The sequence below is a fragment of the Phaethon lepturus genome, unplaced genomic scaffold (genome assembly GCF_000687285.1).
Source record: "Phaethon lepturus isolate BGI_N335 unplaced genomic scaffold, ASM68728v1 scaffold19990, whole genome shotgun sequence".
NCBI classification, from domain to species: domain Eukaryota; kingdom Metazoa; phylum Chordata; class Aves; order Phaethontiformes; family Phaethontidae; genus Phaethon; species Phaethon lepturus.
Window position 1 is genome coordinate 3,280 of NW_010512837.1, and position 20,439 is coordinate 23,718.

At 36.3% G+C, this 20,439-nt stretch overlaps 1 protein-coding gene across 2 annotated transcripts in view; it reads left to right on the plus strand.

Moving 5' to 3' along the window:
• The first annotated feature begins 12,096 nt into the window (after window positions 1–12,096).
• The window catches only part of PLEKHA1 (pleckstrin homology domain containing, family A (phosphoinositide binding specific) member 1), a 19,618-nt gene continuing 11,275 nt past the window's right edge, over window positions 12,097–20,439 (plus strand). For both annotated transcript variants that reach the window (XM_010288470.1, XM_010288478.1), the window contains exons 1-4: window positions 12,097–12,251; window positions 14,844–14,900; window positions 15,706–15,751; window positions 17,798–17,895. In XM_010288470.1, the coding sequence (XP_010286772.1) occupies window positions 12,111–12,251; window positions 14,844–14,900; window positions 15,706–15,751; window positions 17,798–17,895 (342 nt within the window). In that variant the 5' untranslated portion in view covers window positions 12,097–12,110. The remainder of the gene's footprint in view (window positions 12,252–14,843; window positions 14,901–15,705; window positions 15,752–17,797; window positions 17,896–20,439) is intronic.

Below are 20,439 nucleotides of genomic sequence, written 5' to 3' on the forward strand. Positions count from 1 at the left end.
CCCCCATAATTATGAACAATAGAAGCATTCTTAGAAAATACTTACTGGGGTTTGGAGCCAAATAAACCTTTGTGCAGTTACATAATTGCATGAAGATACAGGATAGTAACTTACTTCAGTGCCAAAATATAGGAATTTAGGTAACTGGTTTTAGCATAAAACATTTTTACAAAGTGGAGAAAGTGCTCTAGATGTCACCAGGAAACAAATGATACAAGAAATACAACAGTCAGTACATGTATTGTTTTGTTTTGGAACCTAAATGCAACAAGACATGGCTAGAAGCATTGCTCTCAGTGCTTTATAAAATTATATAAGAAACATAAATATCAAAATTCTAGTGAGCTTATCTGACGTACAGAAATAATGTAGTTGCTTTAAAAAATTGCCTGCAGAAGAGGTCGGAGTAACAAGTGTGGTTCAAATTCAGGTTTTGAAGTTACACTTTTAATGCACAGAATGATGGAAATGAATTGGAATTGGAGATATGGCTAAGCTGTTCCAAAATTTTTTCTAATCGTACACTGATATCTCAAATTAGGACTTTGTAAATTTGTAAGTCTGAGTTCATCTTGATACTAACTTTGAGAAACATTTAGATACGCATTTGTATATGGCTCAATTTTATAAATAACACTTTCCTGTTAGGGCTAGGTAAAGCAGCAGGGTTTTGTTGCTGCTGAGGAAGGAAGCTTGGTTCATTGTCTCAGCACTAAGCAGCATTTTCTCCCTCCAGGGACTTGCAGAAGCATCTAGAATGTGTAGGTGTTTCTTTAATCTTGGAGAAGGAACTTATTAAGCTTTCTGGTGCAGAACTATATGAGCCACTTTTAACAGATGTTATCTGCACCAGTAGGGAGTTGCAGGTCTGGTAGACATTTGTGGCATTCAACAGTTTAAACAGTTTTCAGGTTTGAACATATGCCTTTGCCTTGAAAATCTGAATAGTTTCAGGTATTTTATGTAGAAGAAAGGTGGTTCAATGGTGAGGTTGCTGCTCTGGGACTTGGGAAACAGGTTCAGCTCACTGTGCTGCCAAAAGCTTCCTGTGTGGCCTGGGACGCTTCTCTGTCCCTCCGTTCTCATACTGAAACTGCAGAGCAGAGGCAGCTCTCTGCATCGCAGAAGTGTTACATGGGTATGGCAGTCAGGTTTTGATGTATTCAGGTGCGGCAGTAATGTGGGGCGTATAGCTCCATTGTGCTAGGAGCAAGAGGTTGAAGAGACTGCCCAAGTTAAAAACTAGGGGTAAGCTCCAGGCAGAAGGAATAAAATCAGAAAAATGAGGGGGGGAAGTCTTGACTGGAAATCCCTTGGATCAGTAAAAAACAGAGAAATCAAGTCCATAAAACTCTAAGGAGCAGTGCATTGTGTTGCTTTGTTTGTTTAACAAAGTATAAAAACAATGCTTGAAATACCTGATTGAAGCAGGCAAATCTTTTCTATTATGATTCTGCCACACAACGAACAATAGCAAAGCTGTCTCTTGTTCGTCTGTTGACTGTTCTTTTCTTTGGAAAATGCTTTTAATTCTAGCTAACCATTATACCCAAATGTTTTAGCTATCAACTTTATTCATTTGTTCTGCTGGCACGATAGGTAGAATCTCCTAAATTCAGTCTGATTTATTGACTTTTCATGTGAGAGAGGTTGAGAAAAGATAGCTTCTCTACCTCCCCACTCCTGCAAGAGGGAAAAGAATTTGCAGACACCTCTAAAGAGCAGGGTCTTCAACTTTATAGAGCTAAAAGTATTTTGGATTTAAAATCCTTCTGGTGGAAATGTAAGATGGTATTGTCATTGCTAGAAACTGAAAATGTGGACTAGACAGCAATTATCAAGTTTTGCAAATGTGTTCTCATTGTTGAGAGTCAACACTCCCAGGAACAGTCTCTCTGTGCTGACAGATAAGTGATAAATTCATTAGTTTAATATGTAATAGTTTTGATGTGTATGCTCTCCATGAGTACTTTGGTACCCACCACATTTACATCCTATGTCCAAGAAAATGTGTTTGAGCTTGTTCAGACTAGTGACTTAATTAAGTGTTCTTCTGTTAAGCACTGAAACAGTTACATGTCAGGTTTGTTGTAAGAGTGAGCAGTCTTCTTAAAACTGCACTTCAGAAGATGTTGTTAAATATATTGGTTAACTCTTTAGGGAGGCTTATAATAACAAATGGAAACTTAGGCTGTACTAATAATTCATCTGGCAAGTTACTTCTGTTGCTAGAAGACTTAGTGCACTAGTGCTGCAAAGTTAGGTAGCAGTGCCTAAAGGATGTTCTTGCTTCAGAAGTGTTCCTGCTTATTCAGGACTTCACGCTTTGGTTGTATTTTCCTTTTTTCTCATTAACTTTTTTTCCCTTAAATCAAGTTCACCGTAGGTGCTGCAGTTATACTGCCCTGCTAATTTGTGCTAGTGTCCTGATTTTTGGGTGGAGGAGAGGAGCAGGATTTCTTAGGGAGGTCCATTTGTTCCCTTCTTGGGTGAGGGCTGCAGTACAGTATGTTGAAAACCAGTCTGTTGCGTACTGCTGGTAAGTTGAGGATTTCCAGGCATGTTGTTGCACATACACAGGACTTGCGATTCTTCTGGAGTATTTCCGTCTCGCTGTGTGTAGGTCAGGCAGCAATCCTGCAAAGTGCCAGGAGCCTGATGACTTCCTGGTAGTATTGGGATTACTCTGTAGGTGGAGCATTCTTATTCTCCGTATGCATCGTAATTTACGTTTTGAGGAACACCAGTGTTGGTGCAGAACAACAGCTGTGTAGTAAACTGGTATTTGTGTCATTGCATGAGTAAGAAGAAAGGTAAGGAAGAAGGTCAGCAACCAAACGTGGGCTGTACCTGATGGGAGGACAATTCCTTGGGCTTACGACTTCCTTCCGAGGAGGAAGGCTACTGAAAATGAACTGTGTGAGACGTTTGTGAGGTACGTGCCTGACATGAAATGTTAGTGTGTTGGCACTATGCTACAAAACGTATCAGTGCTGATAAGCTTTTATTTTATGGATTTTCTTTCTGTGCCAGGTGAGACTTTTATTAAATATACCGGAGTGGGATTTAATTTTCTTAATCTAAGAAGGATAAAAAAGTGGGGATGGAGGGAGGTAATGACGTGAAAACCTTGCTATTTGATGGGAGCCTAATTTTCGCCTCCCACCATGGTGAACAGGAGCTGGCATGTGTTCTGTAAATCGAGTATCGGTTCACTTACATGAGACAGACAAAGGACTTTCACTAAACTTATGCTTACTGAAGAGCTCTGAGATTAGTCCTAATCACTGTGAATCCTTGGATAGCACTAATATGATTGATAAGTAAGCTAGATTCTGGACGAGATATCTTCACAGTAGTGGGAATTTTGGCCCACATAGAGGCTTATGCAATGAATTGAATGTTGTCTGCAACATAAAGTCCCACTGTATTAAAATAAGTGGTGAAATCTTAATGGCAACAATTTTTCCTTCCCAAACTATTAATGTAGATGAACCACTGCATTTTTTAATTCTGCATTGAATTTGCTATATTAGATCTAATCAGTTATTTGCTTTGTGTGCTTTAGTTTCATCAAATCCTTTTACATTTTTAAAAAAGGTCAAACCAAATATTCATCTGTAGGGTTCTTTTCATTATTTCATATTTTAAATGAACTGAAAAACCAGTTATTTACAATCCTTTGTTAGACTCCACAGTTTGGTTACGAGTGTTTAAAATAAAGTTTGCTTGTGTTGTTCTGAGCTCACTGTAGACAAAATTGTTAAATGCTGTCTTAAACTCGTGTTCAGATGGCTTGCAATAGGCTGTGCTACTAGCAGACATATGTAATGTGAAATCACAATTAGTAGGTATTCAGCTATTCAGAGCTGGCTTTAGAGTGTCTTCAATATGTACAGTTTAATGGAATTAGTCTGAGTATGATATTCTTGCATTTAAATTTGGAATTTGCCTTTGGATCTATATGTAAAAGGTAATCTTTTACTACTGCAGTGCTCTCTTAAGGTTCCCTCGGGCTTCTACCCAATGTTTTCAGCACAAGGTTTTGGTGCTACTGAGGCAGATAATTTTTTTTTTGTTAAGTAGTACTTTCAAAATTAATGTAACACACTCTTATGTACATGCTGTTATTTCTTTAGCAATGTAAGAGTACTCTGTGAAAACTGAAGAACATATTTTCAACTTCTTAATTTCCTAACCAGCTGGCCTTTTGATTTTTTTTGCGTACTTCACAGGAAGAAGTTTGTGCTGGTGAGTTTATACCCAGGATTCAGAGTGAAAATCAGCCTCACCTTCTTTTTTTATTGAACTTCCTCAAGTCAAATAAGCTTCATCAGGATTTGTAGTTTGATAGAGATAGTCTTTGTGCTTCAAAGTCACTGGGATGCTTTAGAGACTCTTGCCCCTTCATATTTGAAGACAAGTTTGGGCTGAATTTGAAATAGCTGGCAGCGTGTAGAAACTGAGTTCTCAGAGTGGTTGGCCTAGATGAAACAGTTACTAGTAATTGAAATTAAACAGCTTTTTTACTTATGAGTAAGTAGTAATAATAAGTACACCTAATAAGTAATGTGCTTATTCCCTGCTTAATTTTTAATTTGGTTTAGTTGTCATGGATGGAACAATTTTGATAGACTAATGCATGTAAGCATTTTCAAGAGCAAGGACCTGATTTATCAAATTTAGAGTTTTACAGCACTTACTTAAAATTTTGAAAAGGCCCGTAATAATATTAAAAAATACTGTAACTAATAATCAACTCAGAACCCGCATGATTAAGTGTTTTAACTAGTCTGTAACTGAAATTAATAAGCTTTTAAAAATTTGTTTTGAGAATTTTAGGAGGTAAGCAAACTGAGCTAGTGTAAATATATTTTATTTTCCTCTGTTGTACTCCTCTCTGGTTATATCTCATTTTGAGTAACTTTCTATTACCTAGACTTAATGTGAAGTGATGAAAACTGTACTACTGACTGTTGTAAAAACTTTGCGTTACTGAACATATTCTTTTAACTTTATTTTACTTTATTGCTTTCTAAGTTAGTCATCACTTGTAAGTTATTAATAGGTAAATTTTAAGATTAAGAGTGTCTTTCATAATGGCCTCGTTGCACAGGATGCTTCCTTTGCGTTAACTCAGTGCATTTAGAGGGACAATTACAATACTTGTTTTAGCTATGCAAAAACCATTGATAGGTGAGGGTTTTTGTTTTGGCTGTCTTAGGAGATCAGTGATAGAGAGGAATTTTGCATCCTATGCAGTGCGTTTCCTCATTTCATCATATCCCAAAGCCTTTGGCTGCTATTACAAGTGTCTCAAAATGGGGTAAAGTGATTATGTTAAGAGAATGAAACATCATTTACAGAAATTCCTGCAAATGTTTTTGAGGCAGTACCAGTCTGTTCCATCGTGGAACTTGTAGATCAGTATTTGAAATAGGCCTGTAGATGATGGATTCAGGTAACTTCAGAACACTTCCCTTAGAACTCAAATCTTCCTCTAAAAAGTACTGAAATTTTTACTGAGACAAAGGTAACATTACTGCAGTGTAGCCTAAAGATGAAGAGCTTGCGCATGGATTGATGTTGTCCGTGATGAATGATTGCGTCTCTCGGGCGAGCAGTGTGTCTGGAGTTGGGAGGCAGGCCAAGACGGCTGTGAAGAGCCCCAACTGCCAGCGTAGTAGGGAGGGAGGCGATGGTCTGTGTTCATTAATTGCAGCGTCTTTCATGGTTAACTTCATCTCAGTTGTTTCTTGCTTCAGTTTGAGCCAACTGTTTCCCATGGGCATATTATTATACCAAGGGTCTTGCGGTGTTGTAGGTTTTGCTGGGTTCAATCTGTACTGAAAGAAGGTATATCAAACTGTATGCTTTGATGCATTTCTGTTGTAAAATGTGTATTTTAATAAATGTTGGCTATATGCAGATGTTGAAAGCAGCTGGGATTAATGCTGTAGCATTTAAGTAGTAGATAGTATGGAATAAAATTATAGTCACTTGACTTGCTGAGGTGCACTGGAAAAGAAGACAATAGTTGGCTTACCCTGATCTAACAAGTATTCTGGGAAAACAGCAGATCAGATGTGTTTTGAAGACAGAATGATGACTGAGTAAGACTTCAGTGCAAGATAAGACTGCTCTTTCTGTTAGATGATTCATCTGTGCAAATGATGATTCTTCTGTATTGTGGCCTGGCTGGAAGTTGGATTAGGTACTGGGGGAGGGATGAATTGTTTGACATGCCTCATAGTTTGATCAGGGATAGGAGACATCAATGCTACTGGTACTTATTTGGTTTTTGAAGATTAACTTCTTATGTTTAAGAAGTCTCTTCTGGGTGAATACTCACCTTTTGCAGCTGCTTTTTTGCTGCTTCTTGACCACTTCAGAGAAGGAATCTAAATTTAGGGGGCAGCATAACCTGGAGATGTCCAGTTCTCATTTGTAGATGTAGTTAAACTGTTGCTAATAGTTTCATACACTTCTAGCAAATCCAAGTTGCGTCTTCTCTGTTCAACAGAAGTGTACAATGTCTGTTGCACCCTCCAGAACAGAAATGAATCAACGAAGGATCTTTGGGAAATAGAAAAAGCTTAGTGTGTCATTTTAAAACAGTCAGTCCTAAATTATGTTTGGTTGTCATCAGAATTGTACCCAAGTCACTGTTCCAAAACACTGTTCCAGGTTAGTGTTTTTCTGTCATGTTTTGGGTACTTAGGAACTTGTGGCTTTAAGGGGCTTGTGAGAGATGAGCAGACGTTACCTCCGAGTTTAAATTATCTGTATGGCATTCCTCTATTTTCAAGGGGTTGAAAATAAAGAAGTTGGAACAGCTGTCCTGGAAGCTTTATGTGACTTGTTTTCAGAGGCTGTTCTGTGCTGGTTGTCTTAGAGTTGGGTTCCCCCCCCACCAGCCCTTTGTTGCCCTGGATATATGCAAGAAGGAAAGCTTTCATTTCTGTGTTCTTCAAGGTATAAGCAAGACAGTTTGAACTCCTCCCTTACCCTTGGGAGTCAGTAAATGGAGTAAATGGCCAGTAAAAGAAATGACCAAGTGGAGAGTAGCTGATTTACAGCAGGAAGCTGATGGTAATTGCCTAGGCAAAAGCCAAGAGCACTCAATAATTAAGCTGTCCCTGGAACTGCAGGGAAGACTGGAGGTTGCTGGGGATGCTGCTTCCCTTCCCTTTGCGGTGATGGAGCTCGTGTAAATAGTAGAGTTTAAAATTGGAGATGGGCAGGAGGGGTGGGCATGACTCATGGCATCATTGTTGTATTTAGCAAGTGTAGTTTTATGAATGATGTTCATCATTTCATAGAAATGAGAGAGTAGGTAATGTATGTTTCTTAATCTTCTTAGCTAATAGAAAAAGAACCCCAAAGTCATCTCCTGTGGTAAGTTAAATCCAAAGTTCAAAATGTCCAATATGCTAATAGAGCATGTGTTAGAAGTGTTACTTTAAAGAAATAAAAATAATGAAATGATACACAAAGCTTGGGGAAAACACATGTAAAATAAGACTAAAAGATATTAAGGAGCAGTGTTCATCTTGCTGTGTTTCTTAATCAAGTTTTTGTGTGGATGGTGGAAAGCCCATTGCATGGTCTTTTTATTCATACAAAGTTCCACTTTCTGTAGTAAACCAGCAGGCTGTGGTTTATGCCTATTTGGGCAAATCGGGCATTAGCTGTCAAAGGAGAGATTGGGCCATAGAAATGTTACCTTGCGTGCCACTTTAATAGTCTTGTACAAAGTCTGTACTTGAAGATATGGAGGCTGCAACCAAACTGTAAAGGAGGTGAACTCAAGAACAGGTGCTGGTGTGAAACTAAAAATAGAAGTTAATGTAGCAGAATCTAAGCAGTCTGTTATAAATGGTGAAAACGAGATGCTTGTGTGCCTCTGCAGGTTCTAGTTGTGCAGTCATGCATTTTATAGTGGTAGACTGGGAGAAGGTGATTTGTGATTTTTATTTATAGTGGTGCCCAGGAGGTCAGACAGCCTTCAGTTTGTGATATAAATGTTGAGGAATGTTGGTATATGGTATACGCCAGAGGAAGAGAGTGGTGAGAGGGGAAATCTGAGAGAAGCTGGGCTGATGAAGTATGTACCTACTTAAATTAGTACACTGCCACCGGAAAGAGGGATGTAAGACTTCAAAAATAAGTGAGACCTCCTGTTTGGATTATAACACAACCGTCCAAGAAGAAATTTTAAGGAGCTGAGAGTTTTCTGAAGTCTTACATATGACTATCAATATATACCACAAAATGGGTTTTCAAAAATATTTTAGCTGCTGGTGGACTGCGGTGAGAACCCAGAAGAAATGGGCCACAGGGATATTTTTTCTGAAGTAGCACTGTGTCATTGACCCATGTCTCCTTCCCTCCTGCCCCCTCCGCTCCAGGGAGGGAAGGGCACAATAAAATGAAGTTGCATGTAATCTGTTACAGGTTTCATGCCTTCAGCTTTTCTAACTATTCATAATCTTTTTATAATATTTGATTTAAAAAGTGGGCAGAAGAGTTATTACACTGTTCTGCAGAAAATAACTAAGTGTGCATGTAAATAAGAGCTGTAAAACGTACACAGACTTTGTTGTATAATCGCCTGAAATAATAATTTCATGAAAAATAAATCATATCTATGTAAGACAAGATCTGTATTCTGAAGACACTTTTAAGTTGTGAATTGTTAGGTTGGTGGTCTTCCAGGCAGATTTCCTACACTGTGAAATTAATGTTAGAGTTCTGCAATTCCTTTTATGAATCTTTAGAAGTAACGTCTTAATTTCGTCGTTATTGCTTTTTTGGTCTGTCTAGAGTTGCCAGGAAGGGTGTCACAGTGGTGGTTTTGTCATGTGTGTTCAGTTGCTTTAGTAACTGGAAGAAAGGCACAAATTGATTTTTTTTTTTAATGTGCATTACAAATTGTGGTTTGTTAATGAATGCTGAATAGAATTGGTGTTAATTTACAGTGGAATCTTGCCAAGGTGTACTATGGTGGCAGCAGACTTGTAAAACTGGAAAACAATTGCATGATTTTATGTTTGATTTCAATTTTATAATACAGTTAGAGGGTTTTTTAATCTTTCGTCCTTTAAGAGCGTCAGTTTGGTAGATGTCAGTAATCCCATGAGGAATTTTGAACTAATCTGAAGAAAACAGAAGTTATACAACTTAAGATTTTCAATTAATGATAGTTTATTTTGTATTTTCATCAGAGGACAAAGGAACGGCAAATAATACTATTTTGTAGGCTAGAAATTAGCTAGTAGAACTTTGAAATAGAAAATCTGTATGAATTTAGGGTTGTTTTTTTCTGTGAAAATGGGTTTATTGACAAATAAGAGAAAGTTTTTGAGTTTTGTCTTTTGCCTTGGGAAAAAAAAAATTAAGGTATTGGAGTAGTTCAGCTTTAGCTAACGGTATGCTTATAACGGAGCATTATGAGTATCCTTTCATTTTTCTTAAAAGGTTTTTTGAAACATAGATTCTCCTATAGGGGGAAAATTGCTTTGAAAACTGAGTTGGTTTTGTTCAAGGATCCTTAATCAATTTGTATCTCGTTTCAAAAAAAAAAAATTTTTTTCCTTGTTTCACTTTCTTCACATGTGCAGAGAACACAGCTCAAGCCTGCTCAAACAGGAAACCGGCCACCAATATTTGCTTTTTTTAGGCACAAGGGGTTCTGGGCTTCATAAACTGTTGATATTAAGCTGAAATTGTATTGTGGGAGTGCTGTATATTTTGTTGAGGGACCACCTGGCACAACTTAAGGCAATACTGCTAAATGACAATTTTTATATTCATTTAAATGAAAACAATGTGTGATGCCAAGTTCTGCCAGCTTAGAGGTATAATTTAGAGAACAGCTACCCTTAAGCTTGCTGTTAGCTACAGATGTATTTACAGTGAGGTGTTGTTTTGGTGTAAAGTGATCCCAAGAGCCAGCATGTGAGTTACTAATGAATGTTCGTTATGATTATGACATTGTCGTACGAGTGCTCAAGTGTTTGTTTTTTCTGTTACTTATAACTTTACCTTGGTTACAGAACTTGTCTTATATCTGGGATACTTATTGTGAGGAACATACCAATAAAATTTAGATTACCCTAGTAAATTTTGTTACTTTTGTTGAAGAACAAACCTATGCCTTTGAAGATTTAAACCATTGTTGCATAGCTTAAATATGGAGACTTTTTTACCTTTTGGAGGTAGAAAGAAAAATTGTCAAGTGCTTAATGGAAGGTTTATACACATTTAATGTCCTTGAGGCTGTATAGAAAATGCCTTGCATCCCAAACAAAACTGTTACCTTTGTTATACACAAAAATGCATTTATCTTTAGAATTTAATAGCTTATATTAAAAAAAAAAAGCAAATTACTGACCTTCTTGGTAGTCTGTCATGACTATGATATTGCAATCTCTTCAACTTCTTGCAAATACTACTGAATTGAGATTTGGATCTAGTCCCTGATGCCAAACTTAATGTATCAGGCTTGAGTTTGCGCCAGAGGATTAGTTTGGTGTTGGGCACAAAAAAGGTTAGTTATTTTACAGATTGAGCTAAATGACTTAAAACTGTTTACTAGTAATTCTTGTAGTACGGTATCAAAATCATTATAATAGATTTTTTAAAAAATTGTTTCTCAAAGTGCTTGAAGCAAAATTTGACTAGTATTCTAATTAGTCATATAAAATGACAGCTGTAAAGAAAAGCATGTATCTACATGTTTGTATATCTAATCCCCCCCCCAAAATGTATGCTTATCTGTGTCTCAGATTCCCCAAAATAAACACTTTAAATGTGCTTAACCATATATCATGTTGTACTGTGCTGTGTCAATGGCTAGCTGCAGATAGTTATCAGGTGTCTGCCTCATATAACTGTAATTAAATCAAATAACTTTAAGCAGGGAAACAGTAAAGGTAAACAATTTCAAGAAATATTAAAACAAAGCTTCCATATTATACAGTGAAAGCTGGAAGATGTTATGAAAAGTGTGAAGTGCTTAAATCTTCTATGTCTCGTGTTAATATTAATGTTTTTTGATATGTACTATTTCTGAGTTTTGTGACAAAATGTGAAGACGACAATGATTTCTTTCCTGCTCTGGGGAAGATTGGCATCAACCTGATTTTTATTATATTTAAATGTTGGTTTATTGCCATTTTTAGATGAGCATGCAAATTTATCTTTGGTCTTAAAAGGCTGACTCTTAAGGTAAAATGACTGTCTCGTAAAATAAAAGGAAGCAAAAAAAAAAAAAAGATGCAATAGCCTGCAGTAAGAGCCATAAAAGGTGAAGCAGGCAAAATGGGAATAAGTGGTCAGCAGTACGGGTTTTATTTTTTAAATTTTTTTAAAGCAAAACAAATAAAGGTAACCCCCTTCCCACCCAAAACCCAAAATAAAAAAAAAAAGCCTAATACCCTCAAACTTACTACCATGTAGATATTGAGGATTTCAGTTTTGGACTAGCAAGTGTTCACATCTGTGTTGCTACACATACAACTTCATTTTGACTATTTAACGTATAAGGATGAAAAGATGCCTGTTCTTAGATATTGTTAGACATGAAATTCTTTTTGTAGGAGAAAAGAAAAATGTGAACAATGTTTCTAAAAGCCTTTTTGTTGAATTTGCTTAAGCAAAATATGAAAAATTGCATTGGACAGTAGAGCTGCTGAGAAAGATCCTTTCTTGACCATGAAAGGCAAAGTCAAAGAAGGAAGTGTAAACCTAACGTTATCTCAACTTTGTGCAAGTTGTGAAGGAGAATCATTGATTATTCTTTAGTGATCTTGTAAAAGCTAGTTTTGTTGCTCATCTACTATTTACCACTTGTATCTTTGCACTTAGAGCGTTAAGTATCCTAAGTTTATGTGTCAAAGAAGTAAGGAAGACCTATCTAAAAATTCAGTGGTAGTGAGGGGAAACAGCTACGCTTCACTTACTTTTCCGTAGAAACATCTTTAAGCTACTAGTTGAAACTGCTGAAAATGTCATGGGTAGGCGCAGAACAGTCTTAAAATTAGTAACGAGGAATTTTGCTTAACTTCTATACTTTTTGTTCTGCAGTGTGATGTTCAGGGTCAGAAATGCCTTATGTGGATCGTCAGAATCGCATTTGTGGTTTCCTAGATATTGAAGAAAATGAGAATAGTGGGAAATTTCTGCGGCGGTACTTCATTCTGGACACACGAGAAGACAGTCTGGTGTGGTACATGGATAACCCACAGGTGAGATGTTCCTGGCAATAGTTTCCTGGCTTCTATCAATTTCCACTTTTCCAGATTTTTTTAACAAATTTACTTCAGAAAAAATGGGTTTAGTATTATCTTATGGACCTGGAAGCTAGGGGGAAAGATTAGTTACATAAGTGAAATAATTGTAAATAATTTTTTTTATTTACAAGAAACTGTTTCTTCTTTGCTAATATATACAGTCTTTTAAAGAAAAAAATATAGTTCATATTTTTATTTAAAACGTTACCAATTGCACTTAATAGTAAAACATTAAAAGCAACTTGAACATCAGTGCCAACATTTGGAATCTAAGAGATCTAGGGATCAGATAGGAATCTGAATTTGATCCCATGTATAAATTGGTCATTAGTTTTGAGTGATGGTGTGCTAAGTGTTTTTTCTATTAAGTGTCTTTAGTGTGCATTACAGGTTCTCGCAGGCACTAGGTAGTGCTACATAGTATAACCAGGTGAGCCGAATCGCATACGAGTTTCACTACACGGGTCTTTTAATTCACCTCTAACTTTACGTGGAATATGTAGTTTTCCTTGCATTGCATGGGTCAGTTAGCAGTTTCATATTACTTTACCTCAACAGAATCAGTCATTGAGAAGCAATTTCTAATGATGCTTGCAGTTTCAATACAGTATGAATAGTATATGAATGAGGAAACCCTGTATCCATCATGATGGACAGCATCCTTTATATAAAAGCTACTCTTACAATGTACACACATCAGTGTGTTTTCTAGCATAGGGGAGAACAGAAATTTGCTTATGGTTTGGGTGCAGAGGCAGTGAAAGCATAGGATCTAGGTCAGCTGATAACTGTCTGCCAGAAGAATATTCGTGCACCATTCTGCCAGGAAGACCAGCGTTAAAATGCAGTAGAAGTCTAGTGCTCAAAGGAACCAACAAAAAAAAATTTAAAGCAATGTGCAGCTCAGTGAATGTGACATGAAACATTTAGCAGTTCTTCCTGAGGAGAAAAAAGAAAGAATTTCTGGAAATAAGAGAGGCTTCAAATGTTATATGTCAATGAGTATTATGAAACAATTCTTTTTTTCAGTTTCTCCTGTGATATAACCAAGGCATGTGGGTAAAAACTTGAAATGCTGTAGAAATTGCAATTCTTCAGAAGTTTAAAGGCTAATGATATTTTTAATGTTACCGTTCACGGACAAATGAAAGGGTGCCTTGCAAGAGCTCACAAGTCGAAGCTGCTTATTTTCTTCTACTGCTTTAGTTTTGAAGAATAACAGGGTTTTTATAGATGCAGTATGTGGAGACCATTGTTATTCCTTGAAGTGATGAAACTCTTCATATAGGATGTCTACAGTATGTGACTTTTCTGTGCCCTTTGTTGCTGATAGAAGTGCTCTATTTGTATCTGTGAAAATCAGTTCATCTGTTCAAAGAAATAATGTTTTTAAGTCCACCATTAACCACACATTATTATCCTAATATAAAGACTAGAAAACTGGTGTATGCTGGGATCAAAATCATTCTGATAAAGTAAAATTTAAATTTATTTATTTGAGCAGAATGGGAAGGCTTTTTTAACGAAATTTCAGTGTTACCAGCCTTATAGTAAACCGAACCTAATTCTTACCTTTGAATATGAATAGAGTAAAAACCAATTATTTCTCAGTCTTTCTGACTCTGGGTAGCATTAGGTTCCTCTTTGCAATGTAAAAGTTTGTAAGGCACTCTGGCATAATGAAGAGCACTTCAGCTGGGGAAAGGATGAGCGAGCAGATGCAGTACCATTCTTAAGGTCTCCAGGGAGGCCTGTAGTGGGAAGAATGATACTGTAACATAAAGGGCCATTTTGAAATTAAGTTGTAATGGAAAAAGGTATATGGAAAACCATGCTCTATTTAAAGGAATAAAATTAGGAAGACTGCTTAATCAGAAATAGTTAATAAAGAAGTTAACCATGCTTTGTGATGCTCAGTTCTTTAACTGTTGTGTTTCTAGGCTGCTAGCTGGTTGTGAATAGTAATGGAAATGCTAAGACTAGTGTGCTTAGCAAGGATGTAAAATCAGCATCCTTTTTGGATTGTAAATATGCTTAGGCTTAACTGCAGCTTTAGGAAGTATCATGGTCTTTCCCTGTAATAACTTCAATATTAAATTATAAGACTATGATTTTTCAGTTCATTTTGGAAAAATGAGACAGCCTTTGAAGTATCTGACATAATAGATGAATGTCACTTCTTGTCCCTTCCGTGTGCCCTGGTCAAAATACATAAGACGCCAACATCTGTTAAGGAAAAAGTATTCTTTCCGGATTTCCTGCATGCAGACCTGCAAGAATCCTTTTTCCTCTAGTGAAATACATAAACCTCTGAAACAATTACTATTTATACTGTTTCTAGCACTCTTTCTGTTTTTAGTTGATTAACAGATGTGTGTATAATACACAAGTAGTTTAGATCCTGTTTCAAGCATACATTGTGTATTGTCTATAAAAACACTTAGGATTCTCTTTTTGTTTGTGGAGTTGAGTTAGTTTCTATGCATAAACACTAACTGTGATAGCAGAATGAACTAGTTTCACTTTGTAACATATGATTTGTTTCAGAATCTTCCCTCTGGATCTCCACCTGTTGGAGTCATTAAACTTACCTATATTTCAAAGGTAAGATAATATGTAAGACACTTGTTGCTAAATTTTGATGGTAACTGCCAGGGGCTGCTTCTGACAGCTTCAACTTTAGACAATGTTAAAATCCTCTTATGTAGCGCATGGGAAGCTTTATGCTTGTGTGCTACCCCTGAATTTTAGAGGAGTGTTACAAACACTTCAGTAGTATCAGGTTAAAATAAGAACAGACTAATTACCGTGTTGTCTAGGTTTATTTTATGATTTCAAATGGCAGCTCTTTGTGCTGCATAGAATTAATGTTTCTGAACTGTATGTTTTAGTTCTTTATGAGCATCTGAATTCCAGTTAGTCTTGGAGAAAAGACAGGCTATTTATGAAGTGGAAGATAAGACTTCAGGTGTGATAGTCAGCAAGTAATAATGATCTTTAATAGATAAAACAAAAATTTCTAGAAAATACCTAATTCATTCGTCTGTATACATTTCTATGTATTGACAGTATGAAATGTCCTTGAATTTTCAGTTCAGTTGAGATGTAGAACTTCAAAATGCAAATAGAAGTGTTACATTTTCAGATGTCATCATTTGTCTGGTAATGAATCCTTAAACTTAAGGAATAGGAACATATGGCTTAAGCTGTCTGCTTAACAAATGTTGCGCATCTTGAATTTTATATAGTATTTTTTGTTATATCTGTATATTCTGTACATCGGTATACTTAACAAGCTTGCTATGCTGCTAATTTTCAAATTTAGCCACTTGAAAGAGAAAAAGAAGTGTATTGTCTGATGTATCTTTTGTATGCATAGTGATATTTATAATCTTTATTTCCCTACTAGGTTAGCGATGCAACGAAGCTAAGGCCAAAGGCAGAATTCTGTTTCGGTAAGTTCTTGCATGCTGTGTGTGCATCAAGTACATTCTTCAGAAATTTGAAAGAAAGATAATGTTCTGTTAAAATAGAAAGAAGATAATGGTCTGTTACTAGATACAGCTGGGCCTTGTATTCACTCTTTCTTCTTTAGTATGAGCGAAATGTTGGCTTCTTCATAAGGTGTTTTTGTGGCTTTTCGTGTTGCAGCTTAACGAGGAGTAGGTGAGAGCTGTTTTTCAAATGTTGAAATTTTTGGGGCATTAATAAGCTAATAAAAAATGATGAGTGTTTTTGTAAACATGGCATGCCTGTCAGCTATGAAGGCAAGTAATTTAACTGTTTTAATGTGTATTACTGAGAATTGATTTAATGGATCTAAAAATACTGTCAGCCAATGCTCTTGTGTTAAATTTCAGTTTCTGTTGCTGCTCCAAAGAAAAATAATTTGCTTGGGGTACCTTCTAGGTTTATTGATACCTACACTTGTTTAAACTTGAGCAAAGCTTTAGCTGATCATAAAAGCCCCTCGTGGTCTTTTTTTAGATTTTTCTTATAAGTAATTTTTTCAGAATTTACCATAATTCCAGCATTTTTTGACAAGCAATTGGCATTCACAAAAGTATGTGTAGAGACTGGAATCAGCCTCTGCTCTGTTTATGAATAACCATTCTTTATGGCTGTATTCACATATGAGTTTTAGCTCAGGTGAAGGTACTGAAAATACCTGAAGGTTTTATGACAATTAGTTAAGGTGTCCTTTGCCATGTGCAGTGTTGTAGAGGCCCAGACTTGTGCAGTCTGTGTTGGAGCTAATGAAACATTTGGTAAATCACCGCTGTGAGTAAGGCTTCTGGGATTCTAGACTGGTACCTAGTGTGTCAGTTCAGTGCCATCTACAGATTCCTTTGCATATGCACGTGTAGAGGTGCTTGTCTTCATCAGTTGTAAAGTTGCTCTTGTCAAAGGGCCAGCTCTTCAAAAGCCTTAATGATCCAAGATGCTGTCTGAAAGCTTTTAATATTTCTGATTTGCTAAAGCATTTTTGATACTTTTTAGATGAAAAAAATTACGGTTAATGTCTTTTTATTTAAATACTGGGAGTTGTTGTTTCAGTCAACTCATTATACAGTCCTGTATTTTGAAATTATATTTACATTTAAAGCTGCTTCAAACCATCCACCTTGGGGAGAAAGATGATAGAGTAAAACGTATCTGTTTGTGGCATGTGCTTGCTGTTAGGGATGACCTGAAGAACTGTGATGTTATAAGTAGAGCAGCAAAATCTGTTCAGACTTTAGCTGCAATGCTTCAAAGTTCTGGGAAAGTTTTAGTCACTGTTCATCTTAAAACTAATCTCAAGATAAGTTCTTAAAGTTTGTAAGAAACCTGGTCATGACTTTTTTACTATTACACAGAAATATGTTTGTCCTTTTTGGATAAAGGTATGCTAGGTGTTGCCAGGTAGATATAAACTTACTGAAAATGCGCTTTTTCTGCCAAGTCACTAAAGTGAAATGAAGTTTTATGTTCTGGCTATTTTGAAGTTATTTGGTCTTGAGCATCATATACTTAGTAATCAATATTGATTTTTCCACAAATTAAGAACAAATGAAAATCAGTGATCATAGTCACGTGAATGAGTTTGTTGCAAAGGATAACAGATACTGGTCAGAGGATTAAAAGGAGAAATTGTAGAAGTCCCCAGGTATAAAGTTTTGTTCGTTAGGGAGATTGAGAAAAGGGAAGTGGAGCTATAGAAAATTCTGATAAAATTCAAGGCTTTATTTTTTGTAATAAATATCATGTAACAAATTCTGTATGATGCAGTTTAAGTGGAGAGCTTTAAAAAAAAAAAAAGGGTTTTTTTTAGAATAAAGCAAGCCTGTCAAGCGGGTATATGTATCTTAAGATGACTTCCTAAAAAGAAATTAAGAAATGCGGCATAAAGCTTAAATACTTCAGCTGGATTTTCCATCTGAAATCGAATCTTTTTCTGATGATGTTAAGTTTGCTTTTAAATTTCAGTGTTGTTAATTTTTCATAATGGTTTTTAACAGTTATGAATGCAGGGATGAGAAAATACTTTCTACAAGCCAATGATCAGCAGGACCTAGTTGAATGGGTAAATGTTCTGAACAAAGCTACCAAAATCACAGTAAGTGGTTTAGTCAATACTTAGCAATACTTAGTCAATGCTTCCAAGTGGTGACTGTCTCAAGGTGCTTAAATGTAACCTTTGCCTTCAGTTTTTATGCTAAAGTAGTCTTTTTACGTCTACAAACAAGTCTTGGCTTGGCTTTCCAAGACTTGGAGAAACTGTACAGAACTTCCCCTAAACTTGAGTTTATTTTACCTTTTGCTTTAGATATTGGATGAAAATGTGATTAACTTTTTCACTACAGCATATGATGGTTTCTAATAATTTAAAATTAGTCATACACATTTAGTATTAATTGAAATATCCAGAAGACACTTGCAAGCAATGAAAAGATACATATACATTTGCCTGCTGTCAAAAGTTTGTATTTCTTAAAGTATTGCTAAAATAATGAGCAAACAAATCATGCCATGTTCCAAAGGCTCTCTGCTGATTTCAAGTAACATCCATTGCAAGAAACATTAATGCATTCTTCTGGTAAGTGTTAAATTACTTTTCTGGTTTGTACCAGGCCAGCTTGTATCACATGGCAGAAAAACCCATGTATTACCTCAGTCTTTTCAGGAGGCAGAAGTTACAGTTTTGTTTTCTCTCCAGTTTTGGGGAAGTGACGACATGAACTGTTTTGAGAGCATATCCTTACAAAGAAGGGGTTCTGAGCATGGGTGTGCACATTCGTATTTGTTGTCAGTAACTTTCTCATTTTTAGGTTATCTAAGGATGTGATGTTTCCATTAGTTGTTTGCATTGTTTTAATGTAGCCCTTTCTTTGGAGTTACAAAAATATTACTACTGCTAATAAATTAAAAAAACAGAAACACAAATCCTTCTCATTTGGGTTTTTCTTAAGGAGGACACACCACAGCCAGGCTTGAATTGTTTCCAGTTCAAGAAATAATAGAGTAAATAAAGAATTAATTACATCAAATTAGAATTTAGTCTGAAAGCTGTTTATCATATGTTTAACTTGCATTCTAAATGGCTGGTGAAATCTTTAGTGAAGGAACAAGCCTTTGAACTGTTAATCTGTTCAGAGGTTATTTAGTATAGCCAGTGATTTAATCAAATTATTAAGATCATTCAATTATTAATTTTCATATAAGCATTCCTTGCTGTAGATTGTAATCCTCCAAGATTTGTTGTATTTTTTTTTTAGTACTCTGAGTGCTGATAGCTTCAAAATAACTATGAGCCTTTGCAGTCTAGCACATTGTGTACATATTTATGAGTACTATTTGAAGATGCACTCATATGAGAAGGTGGTTGTGGGTTTGGTCTGTAACATTTTAAGTAGGAGTTTGTGACAGCTAAAGCACTTAACCCATAAAGCTGTAGCTGCAAGCCCCTTCTCTTGAAAGGATGAGGCCTATGGTCTGTGTGTCCTAGGAGAATGTCTTGTGCTTCAGAGCCAGACTTGGCTGTGAACAGTCACCTTTTACCTGTGCTAGCGAAACTGGGCGTTGTGCAAGGCTGAGGGGATGGTGGAAGTGCAAAAATAAGCCTGATGCCACAGCTGAGCAAGCTGCTGAGTGCCACCTTCACTTGACCAGGAGGAAGCTGTCCCAGGCTGACATTTGTGCTCTCGGGACTGTTTGTACTTCTTTGCAGGCTGGTTTTTTTTTTTTTTTTGTAAAATAAGCAGTCCTGGACATAGGAACTAGAATCACAGCAGGCTATAAAGTAGCTTTGTTCTTGTCTAGATTGGTTCATTTTCAAGTTTTGAATGTGCCCCAGTCTTGCATGGTAATTCACTGTGTAAAGACAATTTGCGTGTCCTTTCTTTCCAAATGAATTTGCATGTCCTATGCAAATAGGCAGTATGTTGCTGTCTAGAATATTTTGGTGTGAGACGCTTGATCTCTTCTTGTTGAAGTTACTTCAAATTTACTACATTAATATTAGGGGTGAAAGGAGATTTTAAGTGAAAATGTCTTAGGTTATGGATGTGTTTACTTCTTGCACAAACTCAGAAATTTGAGGGAACATTTTAGATCAAAACACTTATTGGGGAACTAAATTCCTCTGGTATTTTAATTGCTTTAGTTCCACATTTGAGAGAATAATCTAGTAGTTAATGGTAGATAGTTAGGGTCATTTCGGACAGAATTTAGCAATATATGTAGGATTAATGAAGGCAGTACACACATTCTTCATGCCAAGTCTTGGAATGTGAGTGCAAATGTCATACTGGTCAGGGATCCAGGACAAAAGTCTCGATACTTGTAGCCCTGTGTTTATGGCCTTGCTGTGCTAGCTCTACAAGCACTGGGGTGTCTCCAGTCTAAAGCACTTATTACTAAAACTGAAAGCAAGTGAAAAATAAAGAACCAGTTCTTCTACAAATTAGCAGTGCTTCTTGAAGATCAAGTATAGCACTTATGGCAAAACTGGGAATTGATTTTTAGATTTCAAGACACTTGGTAAAATGTCTTCATTGGTACCAGTTTTCTCTGAGAGCTAAAGCATAGCCATTGCAACAAATTTTCATGTAAGCTATTTCTAGCCTTTTACAATTAGAGAACATTTGTTAAATCCTGCTGA